A 16,728-nucleotide genomic window follows, 5' to 3' on the forward strand; every position below is an offset into this window, starting at 1 on the left:
GACCAATCCCTGCTCTTATGTCTTCCATAGCAACATTCAGTTCTACCACATACTGTAATGACCAATCCCTGCTCTTATGTCTTCCATAGCAACATTCAGTTCTACCGCATACTGTAATGACCAATCCCTGCTCTTATGTCTTCCATAGCAACATTCAGTTCTACCACATACTGTAATGACCAATCCCTGCTCTTATGTCTTCCATAGCAACATTCAGTTCTACCACATACTGTAATGACCAATCCCTGCTCTTATGTCTTCCATAGCAACATTCAGTTCTACCACATACTGTAATGACCAATCCCTGCTCTTATGTCTTCCATAGCAACATTCAGTTCTACCGCATACTGTAATGACCAATCCCTGCTCTTATGTCTTCCATAGCAACATTCAGTTCTACCACATACTGTAATGACCAATCCCTGCTCTTATGTCTTCCATAGCAACATTCAGTTCTACCACATACTGTAATGACCAATCCCTGCTCTTATGTCTTCCATAGGAACATTCAGTTCTACCACATACTGTAATGACCAATCCCTGCTCTTATGTCTTCCATAGCAACATTCAGTTCTACCACATACTGTAATGACCAATCCCTGCTCTTATGTCTTCCATAGCAACATTCAGTTCTACCACATACTGTAATGACCAATCCCTGCTCTTATGTCTTCCATAGCAACATTCAGTTCTACCGCATACTGTAATGACCAATCCCTGCTCTTATGTCTTCCATAGCAACATTCAGTTCTACCACATACTGTAATGACCAATCCCTGCTCTTATGTCTTCCATAGCAACATTCAGTTCTACCGCATACTGTAATGACCAATCCCTGCTCTTATGTCTTCCATAGCAACATTCAGTTCTACCGCATACTGTAATGACCAATCCCTGCTCTTATGTCTTCCATAGCAACATTCAGTTCTACCACATACTGTAATGACCAATCCCTGCTCTTATGTCTTCCATAGCAACATTCAGTTCTACCGCATACTGTAATGACCAATCCCTGCTCTTATGTCTTCCATAGCAACATTCAGTTCTACCACATACTGTAATGACCAATCCCTGCTCTTATGTCTTCCATAGCAACATTCAGTTCTACCGCATACTGTAATGACCAATCCCTGCTCTTATGTCTTCCATAGCAACATTCAGTTCTACCACATACTGTAATGACCAATCCCTGCTCTTATGTCTTCCATAGCAACATTCAGTTCTACCACATACTGTAATGACCAATCCCTGCTCTTATGTCTTCCATAGCAACATTCAGTTCTACCGCATACTGTAATGACCAATCCCTGCTCTTATGTCTTCCATAGCAACATTCAGTTCTACCACATACTGTAATGACCAATCCCTGCTCTTATGTCTTCCATAGCAACATTCAGTTCTACCACATACTGTAATGACCAATCCCTGCTCTTATGTCTTCCATAGCAACATTCAGTTCTACCGCATACTGTAATGACCAATCCCTGCTCTTATGTCTTCCATAGCAACATTCAGTTCTACCACATACTGTAATGACCAATCCCTGCTCTTATGTCTTCCATAGCAACATTCAGTTCTACCACATACTGTAATGACCAATCCCTGCTCTTATGTCTTCCATAGCAACATTCAGTTCTACCACATACTGTAATGACCAATCCCTGCTCTTATGTCTTCCATAGCAACATTCAGTTCTACCACATACTGTAATGACCAATCCCTGCTCTTATGTCTTCCATAGCAACATTCAGTTCTACCACATACTGTAATGACCAATCCCTGCTCTTATGTCTTCCATAGCAACATTCAGTTCTACCGCATACTGTAATGACCAATCCCTGCTCTTATGTCTTCCATAGCAACATTCAGTTCTACCACATACTGTAATGACCAATCCCTGCTCTTATGTCTTCCATAGCAACATTCAGTTCTACCACATACTGTAATGACCAATCCCTGCTCTTATGTCTTCCATAGCAACATTCAGTTCTACCGCATACTGTAATGACCAATCCCTGCTCTTATGTCTTCCATAGCAACATTCAGTTCTACCACATACTGTAATGACCAATCCCTGCTCTTATGTCTTCCATAGCAACATTCAGTTCTACCACATACTGTAATGACCAATCCCTGCTCTTATGTCTTCCATAGCAACATTCAGTTCTACCACATACTGTAATGACCAATCCCTGCTCTTATGTCTTCCATAGCAACATTCAGTTCTACCGCATACTGTAATGACCAATCCCTGCTCTTATGTCTTCCATAGCAACATTCAGTTCTACCGCATACTGTAATGACCAATCCCTGCTCTTATGTCTTCCATAGCAACATTCAGTTCTACCGCATACTGTAATGACCAATCCCTGCTCTTATGTCTTCCATAGCAACATTCAGTTCTACCGCATACTGTAATGACCAATCCCTGCTCTTATGTCTTCCATAGCAACATTCAGTTCTACCGCATACTGTAATGACCAATCCCTGCTCTTATGTCTTCCATAGCAACATTCAGTTCTACCACATACTGTAATGACCAATCCCTGCTCTTATGTCTTCCATAGCAACATTCAGTTCTACCACATACTGTAATGACCAATCCCTGCTCTTATGTCTTCCATAGCAACATACAGTTCTACCACATACTGTAATGACCAATCCCTGCTCTTATGTCTTCCATAGCAACATTCAGTTCTACCGCATACTGTAATGACCAATCCCTGCTCTTATGTCTTCCATAGCAACATTCAGTTCTACCACATACTGTAATGACCAATCCCTGCTCTTATGTCTTCCATAGCAACATTCAGTTCTACCGCATACTGTAATGACCAATCCCTGCTCTTATGTCTTCCATAGCAACATTCAGTTCTACCACATACTGTAATGACCAATCCCTGCTCTTATGTCTTCCATAGCAACATTCAGTTCTACCACATACTGTAATGACCAATCCCTGCTCTTATGTCTTCCATAGCAACATTCAGTTCTACCACATACTGTAATGACCAATCCCTGCTCTTATGTCTTCCATAGCAACATTCAGTTCTACCGCATACTGTAATGACCAATCCCTGCTCTTATGTCTTCCATAGCAACATTCAGTTCTACCACATACTGTAATGACCAATCCCTGCTCTTATGTCTTCCATAGCAACATTCAGTTCTACCACATACTGTAATGACCAATCCCTGCTCTTATGTCTTCCATAGGAACATTCAGTTCTACCACATACTGTAATGACCAATCCCTGCTCTTATGTCTTCCATAGCAACATTCAGTTCTACCACATACTGTAATGACCAATCCCTGCTCTTATGTCTTCCATAGCAACATTCAGTTCTACCACATACTGTAATGACCAATCCCTGCTCTTATGTCTTCCATAGCAACATTCAGTTCTACCGCATACTGTAATGACCAATCCCTGCTCTTATGTCTTCCATAGCAACATTCAGTTCTACCACATACTGTAATGACCAATCCCTGCTCTTATGTCTTCCATAGCAACATTCAGTTCTACCGCATACTGTAATGACCAATCCCTGCTCTTATGTCTTCCATAGCAACATTCAGTTCTACCGCATACTGTAATGACCAATCCCTGCTCTTATGTCTTCCATAGCAACATTCAGTTCTACCACATACTGTAATGACCAATCCCTGCTCTTATGTCTTCCATAGCAACATTCAGTTCTACCGCATACTGTAATGACCAATCCCTGCTCTTATGTCTTCCATAGCAACATTCAGTTCTACCACATACTGTAATGACCAATCCCTGCTCTTATGTCTTCCATAGCAACATTCAGTTCTACCGCATACTGTAATGACCAATCCCTGCTCTTATGTCTTCCATAGCAACATTCAGTTCTACCACATACTGTAATGACCAATCCCTGCTCTTATGTCTTCCATAGCAACATTCAGTTCTACCACATACTGTAATGACCAATCCCTGCTCTTATGTCTTCCATAGCAACATTCAGTTCTACCGCATACTGTAATGACCAATCCCTGCTCTTATGTCTTCCATAGCAACATTCAGTTCTACCACATACTGTAATGACCAATCCCTGCTCTTATGTCTTCCATAGCAACATTCAGTTCTACCACATACTGTAATGACCAATCCCTGCTCTTATGTCTTCCATAGCAACATTCAGTTCTACCGCATACTGTAATGACCAATCCCTGCTCTTATGTCTTCCATAGCAACATTCAGTTCTACCACATACTGTAATGACCAATCCCTGCTCTTATGTCTTCCATAGCAACATTCAGTTCTACCACATACTGTAATGACCAATCCCTGCTCTTATGTCTTCCATAGCAACATTCAGTTCTACCACATACTGTAATGACCAATCCCTGCTCTTATGTCTTCCATAGCAACATTCAGTTCTACCACATACTGTAATGACCAATCCCTGCTCTTATGTCTTCCATAGCAACATTCAGTTCTACCACATTACTGTAATGACCAATCCCTGCTCTTATGTCTTCCATAGCAACATTCAGTTCTACCGCATACTGTAATGACCAATCCCTGCTCTTATGTCTTCCATAGCAACATTCAGTTCTACCGCATACTGTAATGACCAATCCCTGCTCTTATGTCTTCCATAGCAACATTCAGTTCTACCACATACTGTAATGACCAATCCCTGCTCTTATGTCTTCCATAGCAACATTCAGTTCTACCGCATACTGTAATGACCAATCCCTGCTCTTATGTCTTCCATAGCAACATTCAGTTCTACCACATACTGTAATGACCAATCCCTGCTCTTATGTCTTCCATAGCAACATTCAGTTCTACCACATACTGTAATGACCAATCCCTGCTCTTATGTCTTCCATAGCAACATTCAGTTCTACCACATACTGTAATGACCAATCCCTGCTCTTATGTCTTCCATAGCAACATTCAGTTCTACCGCATACTGTAATGACCAATCCCTGCTCTTATGTCTTCCATAGCAACATTCAGTTCTACCGCATACTGTAATGACCAATCCCTGCTCTTATGTCTTCCATAGCAACATTCAGTTCTACCGCATACTGTAATGACCAATCCCTGCTCTTATGTCTTCCATAGCAACATTCAGTTCTACCGCATACTGTAATGACCAATCCCTGCTCTTATGTCTTCCATAGCAACATTCAGTTCTACCGCATACTGTAATGACCAATCCCTGCTCTTATGTCTTCCATAGCAACATTCAGTTCTACCACATACTGTAATGACCAATCCCTGCTCTTATGTCTTCCATAGCAACATTCAGTTCTACCACATACTGTAATGACCAATCCCTGCTCTTATGTCTTCCATAGCAACATTCAGTTCTACCGCATACTGTAATGACCAATCCCTGCTCTTATGTCTTCCATAGCAACATTCAGTTCTACCACATACTGTAATGACCAATCCCTGCTCTTATGTCTTCCATAGCAACATTCAGTTCTACCGCATACTGTAATGACCAATCCCTGCTCTTATGTCTTCCATAGCAACATTCAGTTCTACCGCATACTGTAATGACCAATCCCTGCTCTTATGTCTTCCATAGCAACATTCAGTTCTACCGCATACTGTAATGACCAATCCCTGCTCTTATGTCTTCCATAGCAACATTCAGTTCTACCGCATACTGTAATGACCAATCCCTGCTCTTATGTCTTCCATAGCAACATTCAGTTCTACCACATACTGTAATGACCAATCCCTGCTCTTATGTCTTCCATAGCAACATTCCGTTCTACCACATACTGTAATGACCAATCCCTGCTCTTATGTCTTCCATAGGAACATTCAGTTCTACCACATACTGTAATGACCAATCCCTGCTCTTATGTCTTCCATAGCAACATTCAGTTCTACCACATACTGTAATGACCAATCCCTGCTCTTATGTCTTCCATAGCAACATTCAGTTCTACCACATACTGTAATGACCAATCCCTGCTCTTATGTCTTCCATAGCAACATTCAGTTCTACCGCATACTGTAATGACCAATCCCTGCTCTTATGTCTTCCATAGCAACATTCAGTTCTACCACATACTGTAATGACCAATCCCTGCTCTTATGTCTTCCATAGCAACATTCCGTTCTACCACATACTGTAATGACCAATCCCTGCTCTTATGTCTTCCATAGCAACATTCAGTTCTACCACATACTGTAATGACCAATCCCTGCTCTTATGTCTTCCATAGCAACATTCAGTTCTACCGCATACTGTAATGACCAATCCCTGCTCTTATGTCTTCCATAGCAACATTCAGTTCTACCACATACTGTAATGACCAATCCCTGCTCTTATGTCTTCCATAGCAACATTCAGTTCTACCACATACTGTAATGACCAATCCCTGCTCTTATGTCTTCCATAGCAACATTCAGTTCTACCGCATACTGTAATGACCAATCCCTGCTCTTATGTCTTCCATAGCAACATTCAGTTCTACCGCATACTGTAATGACCAATCCCTGCTCTTATGTCTTCCATAGCAACATTCAGTTCTACCACATACTGTAATGACCAATCCCTGCTCTTATGTCTTCCATAGCGACATTCAGTTCTACCACATACTGTAATGACCAATCCCTGCTCTTATGTCTTCCATAGCAACATTCAGTTCTACCGCATACTGTAATGACCAATCCCTGCTCTTATGTCTTCCATAGCAACATTCAGTTCTACCACATACTGTAATGACCAATCCCTGCTCTTATGTCTTCCATAGCAACATTCAGTTCTACCGCATACTGTAATGACCAATCCCTGCTCTTATGTCTTCCATAGCAACATTCAGTTCTACCACATACTGTAATGACCAATCCCTGCTCTTATGTCTTCCATAGCAACATTCAGTTCTACCGCATACTGTAATGACCAATCCCTGCTCTTATGTCTTCCATAGCAACATTCAGTTCTACCACATACTGTAATGACCAATCCCTGCTCTTATGTCTTCCATAGCAACATTCAGTTCTACCACATACTGTAATGACCAATCCCTGCTCTTATGTCTTCCATAGCAACATTCAGTTCTACCGCATACTGTAATGACCAATCCCTGCTCTTATGTCTTCCATAGCAACATTCAGTTCTACCACATACTGTAATGACCAATCCCTGCTCTTATGTCTTCCATAGCAACATTCAGTTCTACCACATACTGTAATGACCAATCCCTGCTCTTATGTCTTCCATAGCAACATTCAGTTCTACCACATACTGTAATGACCAATCCCTGCTCTTATGTCTTCCATAGCAACATTCAGTTCTACCACATACTGTAATGACCAATCCCTGCTCTTATGTCTTCCATAGCAACATTCAGTTCTACCACATACTGTAATGACCAATCCCTGCTCTTATGTCTTCCATAGCAACATTCAGTTCTACCACATACTGTAATGACCAATCCCTGCTCTTATGTCTTCCATAGCAACATTCAGTTCTACCACATACTGTAATGACCAATCCCTGCTCTTATGTCTTCCATAGCAACATTCAGTTCTACCACATACTGTAATGACCAATCCCTGCTCTTATGTCTTCCATAGCAACATTCAGTTCTACCACATACTGTAATGACCAATCCCTGCTCTTATGTCTTCCATAGCAACATTCAGTTCTACCACATACTGTAATGACCAATCCCTGCTCTTATGTCTTCCATAGCAACATTCAGTTCTACCACATACTGTAATGACCAATCCCTGCTCTTATGTCTTCCATAGCAACATTCAGTTCTACCGCATACTGTAATGACCAATCCCTGCTCTTATGTCTTCCATAGCAACATTCAGTTCTACCGCATACTGTAATGACCAATCCCTGCTCTTATGTCTTCCATAGCAACATTCAGTTCTACCACATACTGTAATGACCAATCCCTGCTCTTATGTCTTCCATAGCAACATTCAGTTCTACCACATACTGTAATGACCAATCCCTGCTCTTATGTCTTCCATAGCAACATTCAGTTCTACCACATACTGTAATGACCAATCCCTGCTCTTATGTCTTCCATAGCAACATTCAGTTCTACCACATACTGTAATGACCAATCCCTGCTCTTATGTCTTCCATAGCAACATTCAGTTCTACCACATACTGTAATGACCAATCCCTGCTCTTATGTCTTCCATAGCAACATTCAGTTCTACCACATACTGTAATGACCAATCCCTGCTCTTATGTCTTCCATAGCAACATTCAGTTCTACCACATACTGTAATGACCAATCCCTGCTCTTATGTCTTCCATAGCAACATTCAGTTCTACCACATACTGTAATGACCAATCCCTGCTCTTATGTCTTCCATAGCAACATTCAGTTCTACCACATACTGTAATGACCAATCCCTGCTCTTATGTCTTCCATAGCAACATTCAGTTCTACCACATACTGTAATGACCAATCCCTGCTCTTATGTCTTCCATAGCAACATTCAGTTCTACCACATACTGTAATGACCAATCCCTGCTCTTATGTCTTCCATAGCAACATTCAGTTCTACCGCATACTGTAATGACCAATCCCTGCTCTTATGTCTTCCATAGCAACATTCAGTTCTACCACATACTGTAATGACCAATCCCTGCTCTTATGTCTTCCATAGCAACATTCAGTTCTACCACATACTGTAATGACCAATCCCTGCTCTTATGTCTTCCATAGCAACATTCAGTTCTACCGCATACTGTAATGACCAATCCCTGCTCTTATGTCTTCCATAGCAACATTCAGTTCTACCACATACTGTAATGACCAATCCCTGCTCTTATGTCTTCCATAGCAACATTCAGTTCTACCACATACTGTAATGACCAATCCCTGCTCTTATGTCTTCCATAGCAACATTCAGTTCTACCACATACTGTAATGACCAATCTCTGCTCTTATGTCTTCCATAGCAACATTCAGTTCTACCACATACTGTAATGACCAATCCCTGCTCTTATGTCTTCCATAGCAACATTCAGTTCTACCACATACTGTAATGACCAATCCCTGCTCTTATGTCTTCCATAGCAACATTCAGTTCTACCACATACTGTAATGACCAATCCCTGCTCTTATGTCTTCCATAGCAACATTCAGTTCTACCACATACTGTAATGACCAATCCCTGCTCTTATGTCTTCCATAGCAACATTCAGTTCTACCACATACTGTAATGACCAATCCCTGCTCTTATGTCTTCCATAGCAACATTCAGTTCTACCACATACTGTAATGACCAATCCCTGCTCTTATGTCTTCCATAGCAACATTCAGTTCTACCACATACTGTAATGACCAATCCCTGCTCTTATGTCTTCCATAGCAACATTCAGTTCTACCACATACTGTAATGACCAATCCCTGCTCTTATGTCTTCCATAGCTACATTCAGTTCTACCACATACTGTAATGACCAATCCCTGCTCTTATGTCTTCCATAGCAACATTCAGTTCTACCACATACTGTAATGACCAATCCCTGCTCTTATGTCTTCCATAGCAACATTCAGTTCTACCACATACTGTAATGACCAATCCCTGCTCTTATGTCTTCCATAGCAACATTCAGTTCTACCACATACTGTAATGACCAATCCCTGCTCTTATGTCTTCCATAGCAACATTCAGTTCTACCACATACTGTAATGACCAATCCCTGCTCTTATGTCTTCCATAGCAACATTCAGTTCTACCACATACTGTAATGACCAATCCCTGCTCTTATGTCTTCCATAGGAACATTCAGTTCTACCGCATACTGTAATGACCAATCCCTGCTCTTATGTCTTCCATAGCAACATTCAGTTCTACCACATACTGTAATGACCAATCCCTGCTCTTATGTCTTCCATAGGAACATTCAGTTCTACCACATACTGTAATGACCAATCCCTGCTCTTATGTCTTCCATAGCAACATTCAGTTCTACCACATACTGTAATGACCAATCCCTGCTCTTATGTCTTCCATAGCAACATTCAGTTCTACCACATACTGTAATGACCAATCCCTGCTCTTATGTCTTCCATAGCAACATTCAGTTCTACCACATACTGTAATGACCAATCCCTGCTCTTATGTCTTCCATAGCAACATTCAGTTCTACCGCATACTGTAATGACCAATCCCTGCTCTTATGTCTTCCATAGCAACATTCAGTTCTACCGCATACTGTAATGACCAATCCCTGCTCTTATGTCTTCCATAGCAACATACAGTTCTACCGCATACTGTAATGACCAATCCCTGCTCTTATGTCTTCCATAGCAACATTCAGTTCTACCACATACTGTAATGACCAATCCCTGCTCTTATGTCTTCCATAGCAACATTCAGTTCTACCACATACTGTAATGACCAATCCCTGCTCTTATGTCTTCCATAGCAACATTCAGTTCTACCGCATACTGTAATGACCAATCCCTGCTCTTATGTCTTCCATAGCAACATTCAGTTCTACCACATACTGTAATGACCAATCCCTGCTCTTATGTCTTCCATAGCAACATTCAGTTCTACCACATACTGTAATGACCAATCCCTGCTCTTATGTCTTCCATAGCAACATTCAGTTCTACCACATACTGTAATGACCAATCCCTGCTCTTATGTCTTCCATAGCAACATTCAGTTCTACCGCATACTGTAATGACCAATCCCTGCTCTTATGTCTTCCATAGCAACATTCAGTTCTACCACATACTGTAATGACCAATCCCTGCTCTTATGTCTTCCATAGCAACATTCAGTTTATTTATTCAGCCACTCCTCTAGGCGTCTAAGTCTCGCCTTTGAATCATTTATCTCTTGGCAAACCTGGCAAACGAGGTACTTTGCAAACAAAAACAATGATATATTTGATCTTAATGATACTCTTTAGACTCTGACTACTATATCTAACAAAGGAGAATATTTGACCTGCCAAATGTTGACTCTATAGTTGAATGGAAAATTTGAAATGCTGCAGCTCTCGCCCCAAAGCGTCGCTCACCTCAGTTCACTGGCTCACAGTCCTCGCACTCAACGATTCGCATTTTAAAATGTGTTCAGAGTCTCGCTTCAGAACATAGTGCTAAGAAGGAAAATCACACAGCATTGGTGAGGAAATATAGCATTATAGAAGCTATTAAAAATGGGTATGTGTAAGTTTTTATTGGCACAGGTAACCATCAACAAATGCCAAAATAAATGTATTGAAAAACATAATTTTGTTGAAGGTTTTTCCTTATGTCATTAAAAGTCACACATATACATTTTTAATATAGCTTCTATAATAATCTCACCAATGCTATGTGAATTTCCTTTTTGTGCATGTTTTTTGACCGTTTCATAATTGTATCTGCATAGGATGGGAAGGTAGCTCTTATTTTTATGTCTAGGCTCTTATTGCATATTGAATTTATCTGTGGCTTCCTTGTTTAGCCTTTTGCCATGCATAGTGATACAGCCTTAGGTAGTAGCTTTGGTTCTTTCTCATTTCCGTAAACTAGCATTCGCTATTATTATACCATATCACTTGATCACTTTAGCTGAGATCATACCATCTAACTACAGTTTTCTCGTTCCTCCCATACCCCACCCGTACCCCACCCATACCGTCATATAAATATCGCCTTTCTATTTTGTTTGCTTAGTGTTTAAGCAGACACATTGTTGTGGTTTTTATGCTCTCTGTATGCCTTTCCACTGTTGCCCTTTTCTGTTAAATGAAAAATACATTCAATTGATTTATTTCATTCTTTCAACATTGGTTGATTTGAATGGGGTCTAAGGAAATAATTGTGATGATTCCACCTTATGTGAGGTTGTAGGCTTGAAGAGTCCTTGCAAAACTATACAAAGTGTTTGCAATTGTAGCCTTCTGCTAGCCGAAAACTTGGGAAAGCTGTGCAGAGATGATACGGTTGAAGGACTGAAGTTCTACATAAACAGGTTTTAAGTGAAGCTCTTGTCGTCCAGTCGTGCATGACCTTTACATGACCATTACATAGCTAAACAGTTTCATCATATTGGCATGATATATTTTTATAATCATTTAATAATTTATGTATCTGAATACAACATTGTACATGCTACAACAACTAGACGGTGTCTCTAACTCCAATAACATTGTAGTGGATTGAATTCCTTCAAATTAAGGATTTCTGCAGTAACCTTGTCTGAACAACATTCAAGTCAAATGGAAATGTTTCTGGTTATTAGCTTCAAGTAGTGTACTACTTACATCAGTATAACATCAGTAAAACATCAGTATAACATCGGTCAGCTGGTGGCAATTATCACTAGTACACTTTTGACAGCAGCCTTATTCGCCCCCGATCAGCTATTGGACCTCTAGACGTCTCTCGATATAGTCAACAGCTTCTTGCCTCGACGCAGCATTTCCTATAAGAGCTTTAACCTGTTCTATTGTTGAGGGAGCTCTGATGAGTTCTAGGGGAGCTCTATGGATTACTTCTATGAGAAGTCTGTTTTCCTCCTTGAGAAGTTCTCGCTCAGCCTTCTTGAGCTCTTCATTACTAAGTGTTCCTCCCACATCTCTGTAAGAGGTCATTGCAAAACTCTCAAAACCATACGCTGCGGTTTTTATGAGCATTTACTATGAAAAGTATTAACAAGGAAAACTTGCTATAATCGTCCCAACCAGACTAGGTCAAGGTTTATCTGCACTATAGGCCGACCTATTTACCTATTACATTTATCATCTGCTCTGAAAACTTAGTCTTAGTTCACTTTGTGAGATCCTGTATAAGTCGGGTGTGAAAGTAACTTACAAGAATATTCTTACGAGCTGTTCTTGTAAGGGTCCTTGTAGTGATCGTTTTATAGCCAAGATTCATGAAACAAATAAGGGCAGGGCCCCCCCCCATTTACCTTACAGAAAGGTCTCTATAGCTTCAATAATGGGTTGCTAGTTGATAATATTTGGTCAATTATTTTCTGGATGCTTTAAAAGGCAGCAGAGCACAAAATGGATATGCAAGTTATTATAAATTTTTTGTTTATAAAAATCTTTTTTACACTTGTCTGCATTTTATAAATATTTTCCACCTTTTGTGGTGTTTATGTTCTTTTGTTGAGTTCCCTTCTAAGCCTGTTGAGTTCTGCTGGGAATCTTTTGCAAACTGTTTTGGATGATGGTCTAAGGCTGTGCAACACTTTGAAGTCTGAGCTGTTTGAACAAATATTTGATAGAACTAACAGTTCTTGAGATATCGCCAAAATACCGATGGCATGTCTAATTGGCCGAGATATAAAAATGGCTGCCATCAGAACATTGGTTTCTAATGTCACACTGATTGAAATTCTTAGTATTGAAGGTTCAGGAAAAAACTAGAAAGTTTTTTTCTCCTCAGCATCAAAAGCTTTACACTAAAACTGTTTTATATTCATAGCAAACTATCAGACTCTATCAGACTCTATCAGACTCAGTGTACATAGCAAACACTCTATCAGACTCGATATCAACCATTATGTTTCTTTAGTCATCTCTATAAAATTAAATCTTTGAGAGAGTGAAAAGAAAACTATTCACTATATTTGAATTCTGTTTTTTTAGAGTCATACAAGCTTAAAGCGTCAATATGATATTCAGTTCCTTAGGAGTTGTGCTATCGTAAGTGCTTTCACATTATTTTGAAATTTGTTAAAGGTTGACTTGCAACAAAATTCACATTACAGTTATTTGGTATCATAAGATTCACCACATCTTACTTTGTTGTGTTGTCAGTGCATCAGTTGCAAATGGTGAATGGTGAAACGCTGTTTTATAACATTACACAGCATTTTGTTTCATTCTTTCCACATTACAGAAACCTATCAATTACCTCAGATACGGTAGTTACACAAAGTTAAACAACTAGCTACAACAAAATTAATTTTTAAGCAAAAAACTTAAATAATCAATAAAATGACATTTTCTGTAACTAGAACTTATAGTTTTAGTTCGTGAAAGCGCAAAAACTAAAGTGTAGGCTCGAGACTACCAGTGGACATACCAGTACTACAGAGTGGATTCGTGAGTAGATGTGATGACATGGATACACGGCTTAGGTTATTTGAAGTCTAAAATATCAGAGATTATAAGCTTTTTGTTATTTTTAATATTTTTGGGTTGTAGATTTAACTTTCGACAGCCTCTGCTTTCGCTCACAAACCATATTCTGAGAAACTTCTAATGTCGTAAGTTGGAAGTTATGTATTTAGAGACAAATATTTAATCAAGTTCCTCCCATGTTGCAAATGTTATACAATGGTTGTAAGTAGAGTTGTGATTAAACTAGGTTGTATTTCTTTGTCTATTGAATTTGCTTTTGTATACTTTGGTCGAATGGTTTAGTTTGGAGTTGCGTCCTCATTTCTTTAGGTGTATAAGGCTTACTGGAATATCAGACAACCTGCTGTTTATGTTTTCAGATGGATTCTTAAGAATTTATGTATTTGCTGCAGAGATTTGCAGTGTGTTGTATTAGGATAGATTTGTATGAAATTCTTATGACCTTCTGTTTCTGTTCTGCATTTTCCAAGTCTACAATGTCAAGTCGGTATTAATAGTTATTTCTAAAATTTTGTTTTAAGAATTAAATTACCTATTGTTTTCTTGCTTTTGTTCTGCTTAATAGAGGTATGGTTGGCTTTGTACAAGATAAAAATGTCATATCAGTAGCACTCCACTATTCGTTAAAAAGCATTAATATCTATATGCTGTGAGTGTGGCAAGCCTGCTATTAGAAAATCCTATGCGCTCCCTGTTCATACAGCTGGTATCAGTGCACTAGCACATTTCTCATACTGAGAATTGCTATTGAGTTGTTATGAATGCAGTGCCCACTAGAATTGCTATTGAGTTGTTATGAATGCAGTGCCCACTAGAGTGGCTTCTCACCTAAAATTGCTGACACAATTCAATAGCAAATAAAAAGAAGCTGTTTCAGTTTGAATGATGGATAGTAACATTCAGTGATTTGACAGAATTGCATGAAATTAAGGACAAAGGATAGCCATGCAAACCATTCGTGTCTTCCTTGTTTAGCTGCCATATTTCACTGACAATGCATTATTGATAAAGCAGCAACTCCAATTGCAGATAAAAATGCACGCAGCCCTTTTGAGTATTATGCTGAAGATCTGCCTGGTACACTTTCTATGTCTTATAAATTTAGCACATGATTGTTCCAAACATGTTTATTTGTGGTTTTATACATTTATTAATATACACTGCCAAAGTCAATTAATGTCACTCGAGTAATACAGTCACTGTCTTTTGTTTAATTCCGAGAGGCCAGTTTCTCAAATGTTACAGATGGAGGTTTGCTTTTCTATGTTATACATATAGATCTATTCATATTGTAGCTCAATTCCTTTATTCTTGTAATTAGTTCTTAAGCTATAAAATTTTAAACTTTTGTTTAAGTTCGTTTTTATATTCTCTACAGCTGCGAATGCCGGTTAAATATACTGTATATATGTGTGTAAAAAGTTACCAGGTTGCATTATAATCAACACAGATATGATTAGTGCTTAAATTATCTTGAGATATTTTTCAACATGATATGTTATTTTCAATAAGTTACTGCTGAAGGTCTCACAAAATCTCTGTTAATCTCTGCTCATGTATGCCAAATTATTCCATCGGTCTTTTATAAAAAATAACCATAAGATCAGTGATAGAGGTAATTCTGGAATTACTCACATTTGATCTTTACTTTTTGTTGTTTCGCCGTCGGCATCCTTGGGCATGTCTGCTGACTGATTGTCCACAACTTCCTTGCTCGCTTCGAAAATATCTTCTAGCTCCGCTTTATCTACATTTTCTTTTGCTGGCACCATTTCATCTGATGCCTCTTGTTCTTCATCTACAGCCTAATGTGAATATGAAAAAATTGTTAACAAATTTAAAAGCGAAAAAGCATAGAACTCTATAAAAATTTATTTACAAAAAGTCTAATTTGGAATGATCAGCTCTGGTGTCTAATAGCGGTTAATGTCGTTCATGCTGACTGACTTGGCTTTTATGCGATGAAAAGACCTCGAAATTTACAGGATCTGGTCAGATAGAATACCTGGCTCAAATTACAGTTGAGCTAGAGCTCACCATAGGTATGAACCTAATTGTACTACAGGTCATCTTGGAATTAATTCAGAAATGAAGACGCTTGCAGATTCTGCTGATGGTCAAGTTGAAGAAATATTCTCAAAGTCTCAAGAGTAAACGGAAGGAGAGAGTATACAGATGGCTCGGTTCCAAGTGCGGAGATGGATTTACTGTTAGTTCAATAATTCTTATTGACTTTTCTGTGGGAACTTGCTAAAGGTTGTTAGCTCACTAATGTCATATATCCTTAACTCTCAGCATGAAAATGTGCCAACTGTTTGTAGCCTTCAATTGCTGTATGGTCTCTAAGGACTATAGTGTTATAAGGTCCACCAGGACAGTGGTGTTATATAGCCTACATGTACTGTAGTATTGTAAGGTCCACCAGGACAGTAGTGTTATATGGCCTATAAGGACTATAGTGTTATAAGGTCCACCAGGACAGTAGTGTTATATGGTCTATAAGGACTATAGTGTTGTGATGTTGTGAGGTCTACAAGGACAGTAGTGTTATGAAGGTCTACAAGTACTGTAGCGTTATATGCTCTACAAGGACAGTAGTGTTATGAAGGTCTACAAGTACTGTAGCGTTATATGCTTTACA

At 39.2% G+C, this 16,728-nt stretch overlaps 2 protein-coding genes across 2 annotated transcripts in view; one reads left to right on the forward strand and one right to left on the reverse strand.

Annotated features, from left to right (window-relative positions):
- The window catches only part of LOC137405768 (vacuolar protein-sorting-associated protein 36-like), a 74,257-nt gene extending 62,146 nt beyond the window's left edge, over nucleotides 1-12,111 (forward strand). Inside the window, exon 12 of the mRNA XM_068092156.1 lies at nucleotides 11,888-12,111. Coding sequence (XP_067948257.1) covers nucleotides 11,888-11,969 — 82 coding nt within the window. The 3' untranslated portion in view covers nucleotides 11,970-12,111. The remainder of the gene's footprint in view (nucleotides 1-11,887) is intronic.
- A 150-nt stretch (nucleotides 12,112-12,261) lies between these two features.
- LOC137405767 (uncharacterized) overlaps nucleotides 12,262-16,728 on the reverse strand; it is a 41,112-nt gene continuing 36,645 nt past the window's right edge. The window contains exons 7-8 of the mRNA XM_068092155.1: nucleotides 15,723-15,892; nucleotides 12,262-12,570 (exon numbers count right to left, since the gene is read on the reverse strand). Coding sequence (XP_067948256.1) covers nucleotides 12,354-12,570; nucleotides 15,723-15,892 — 387 coding nt within the window. The 3' untranslated portion in view covers nucleotides 12,262-12,353. The remainder of the gene's footprint in view (nucleotides 12,571-15,722; nucleotides 15,893-16,728) is intronic.

The sequence above is a fragment of the Watersipora subatra genome, chromosome 10 (genome assembly GCF_963576615.1).
Source record: "Watersipora subatra chromosome 10, tzWatSuba1.1, whole genome shotgun sequence".
Taxonomy (NCBI): Eukaryota; Metazoa; Bryozoa; class Gymnolaemata; order Cheilostomatida; family Watersiporidae; genus Watersipora; species Watersipora subatra.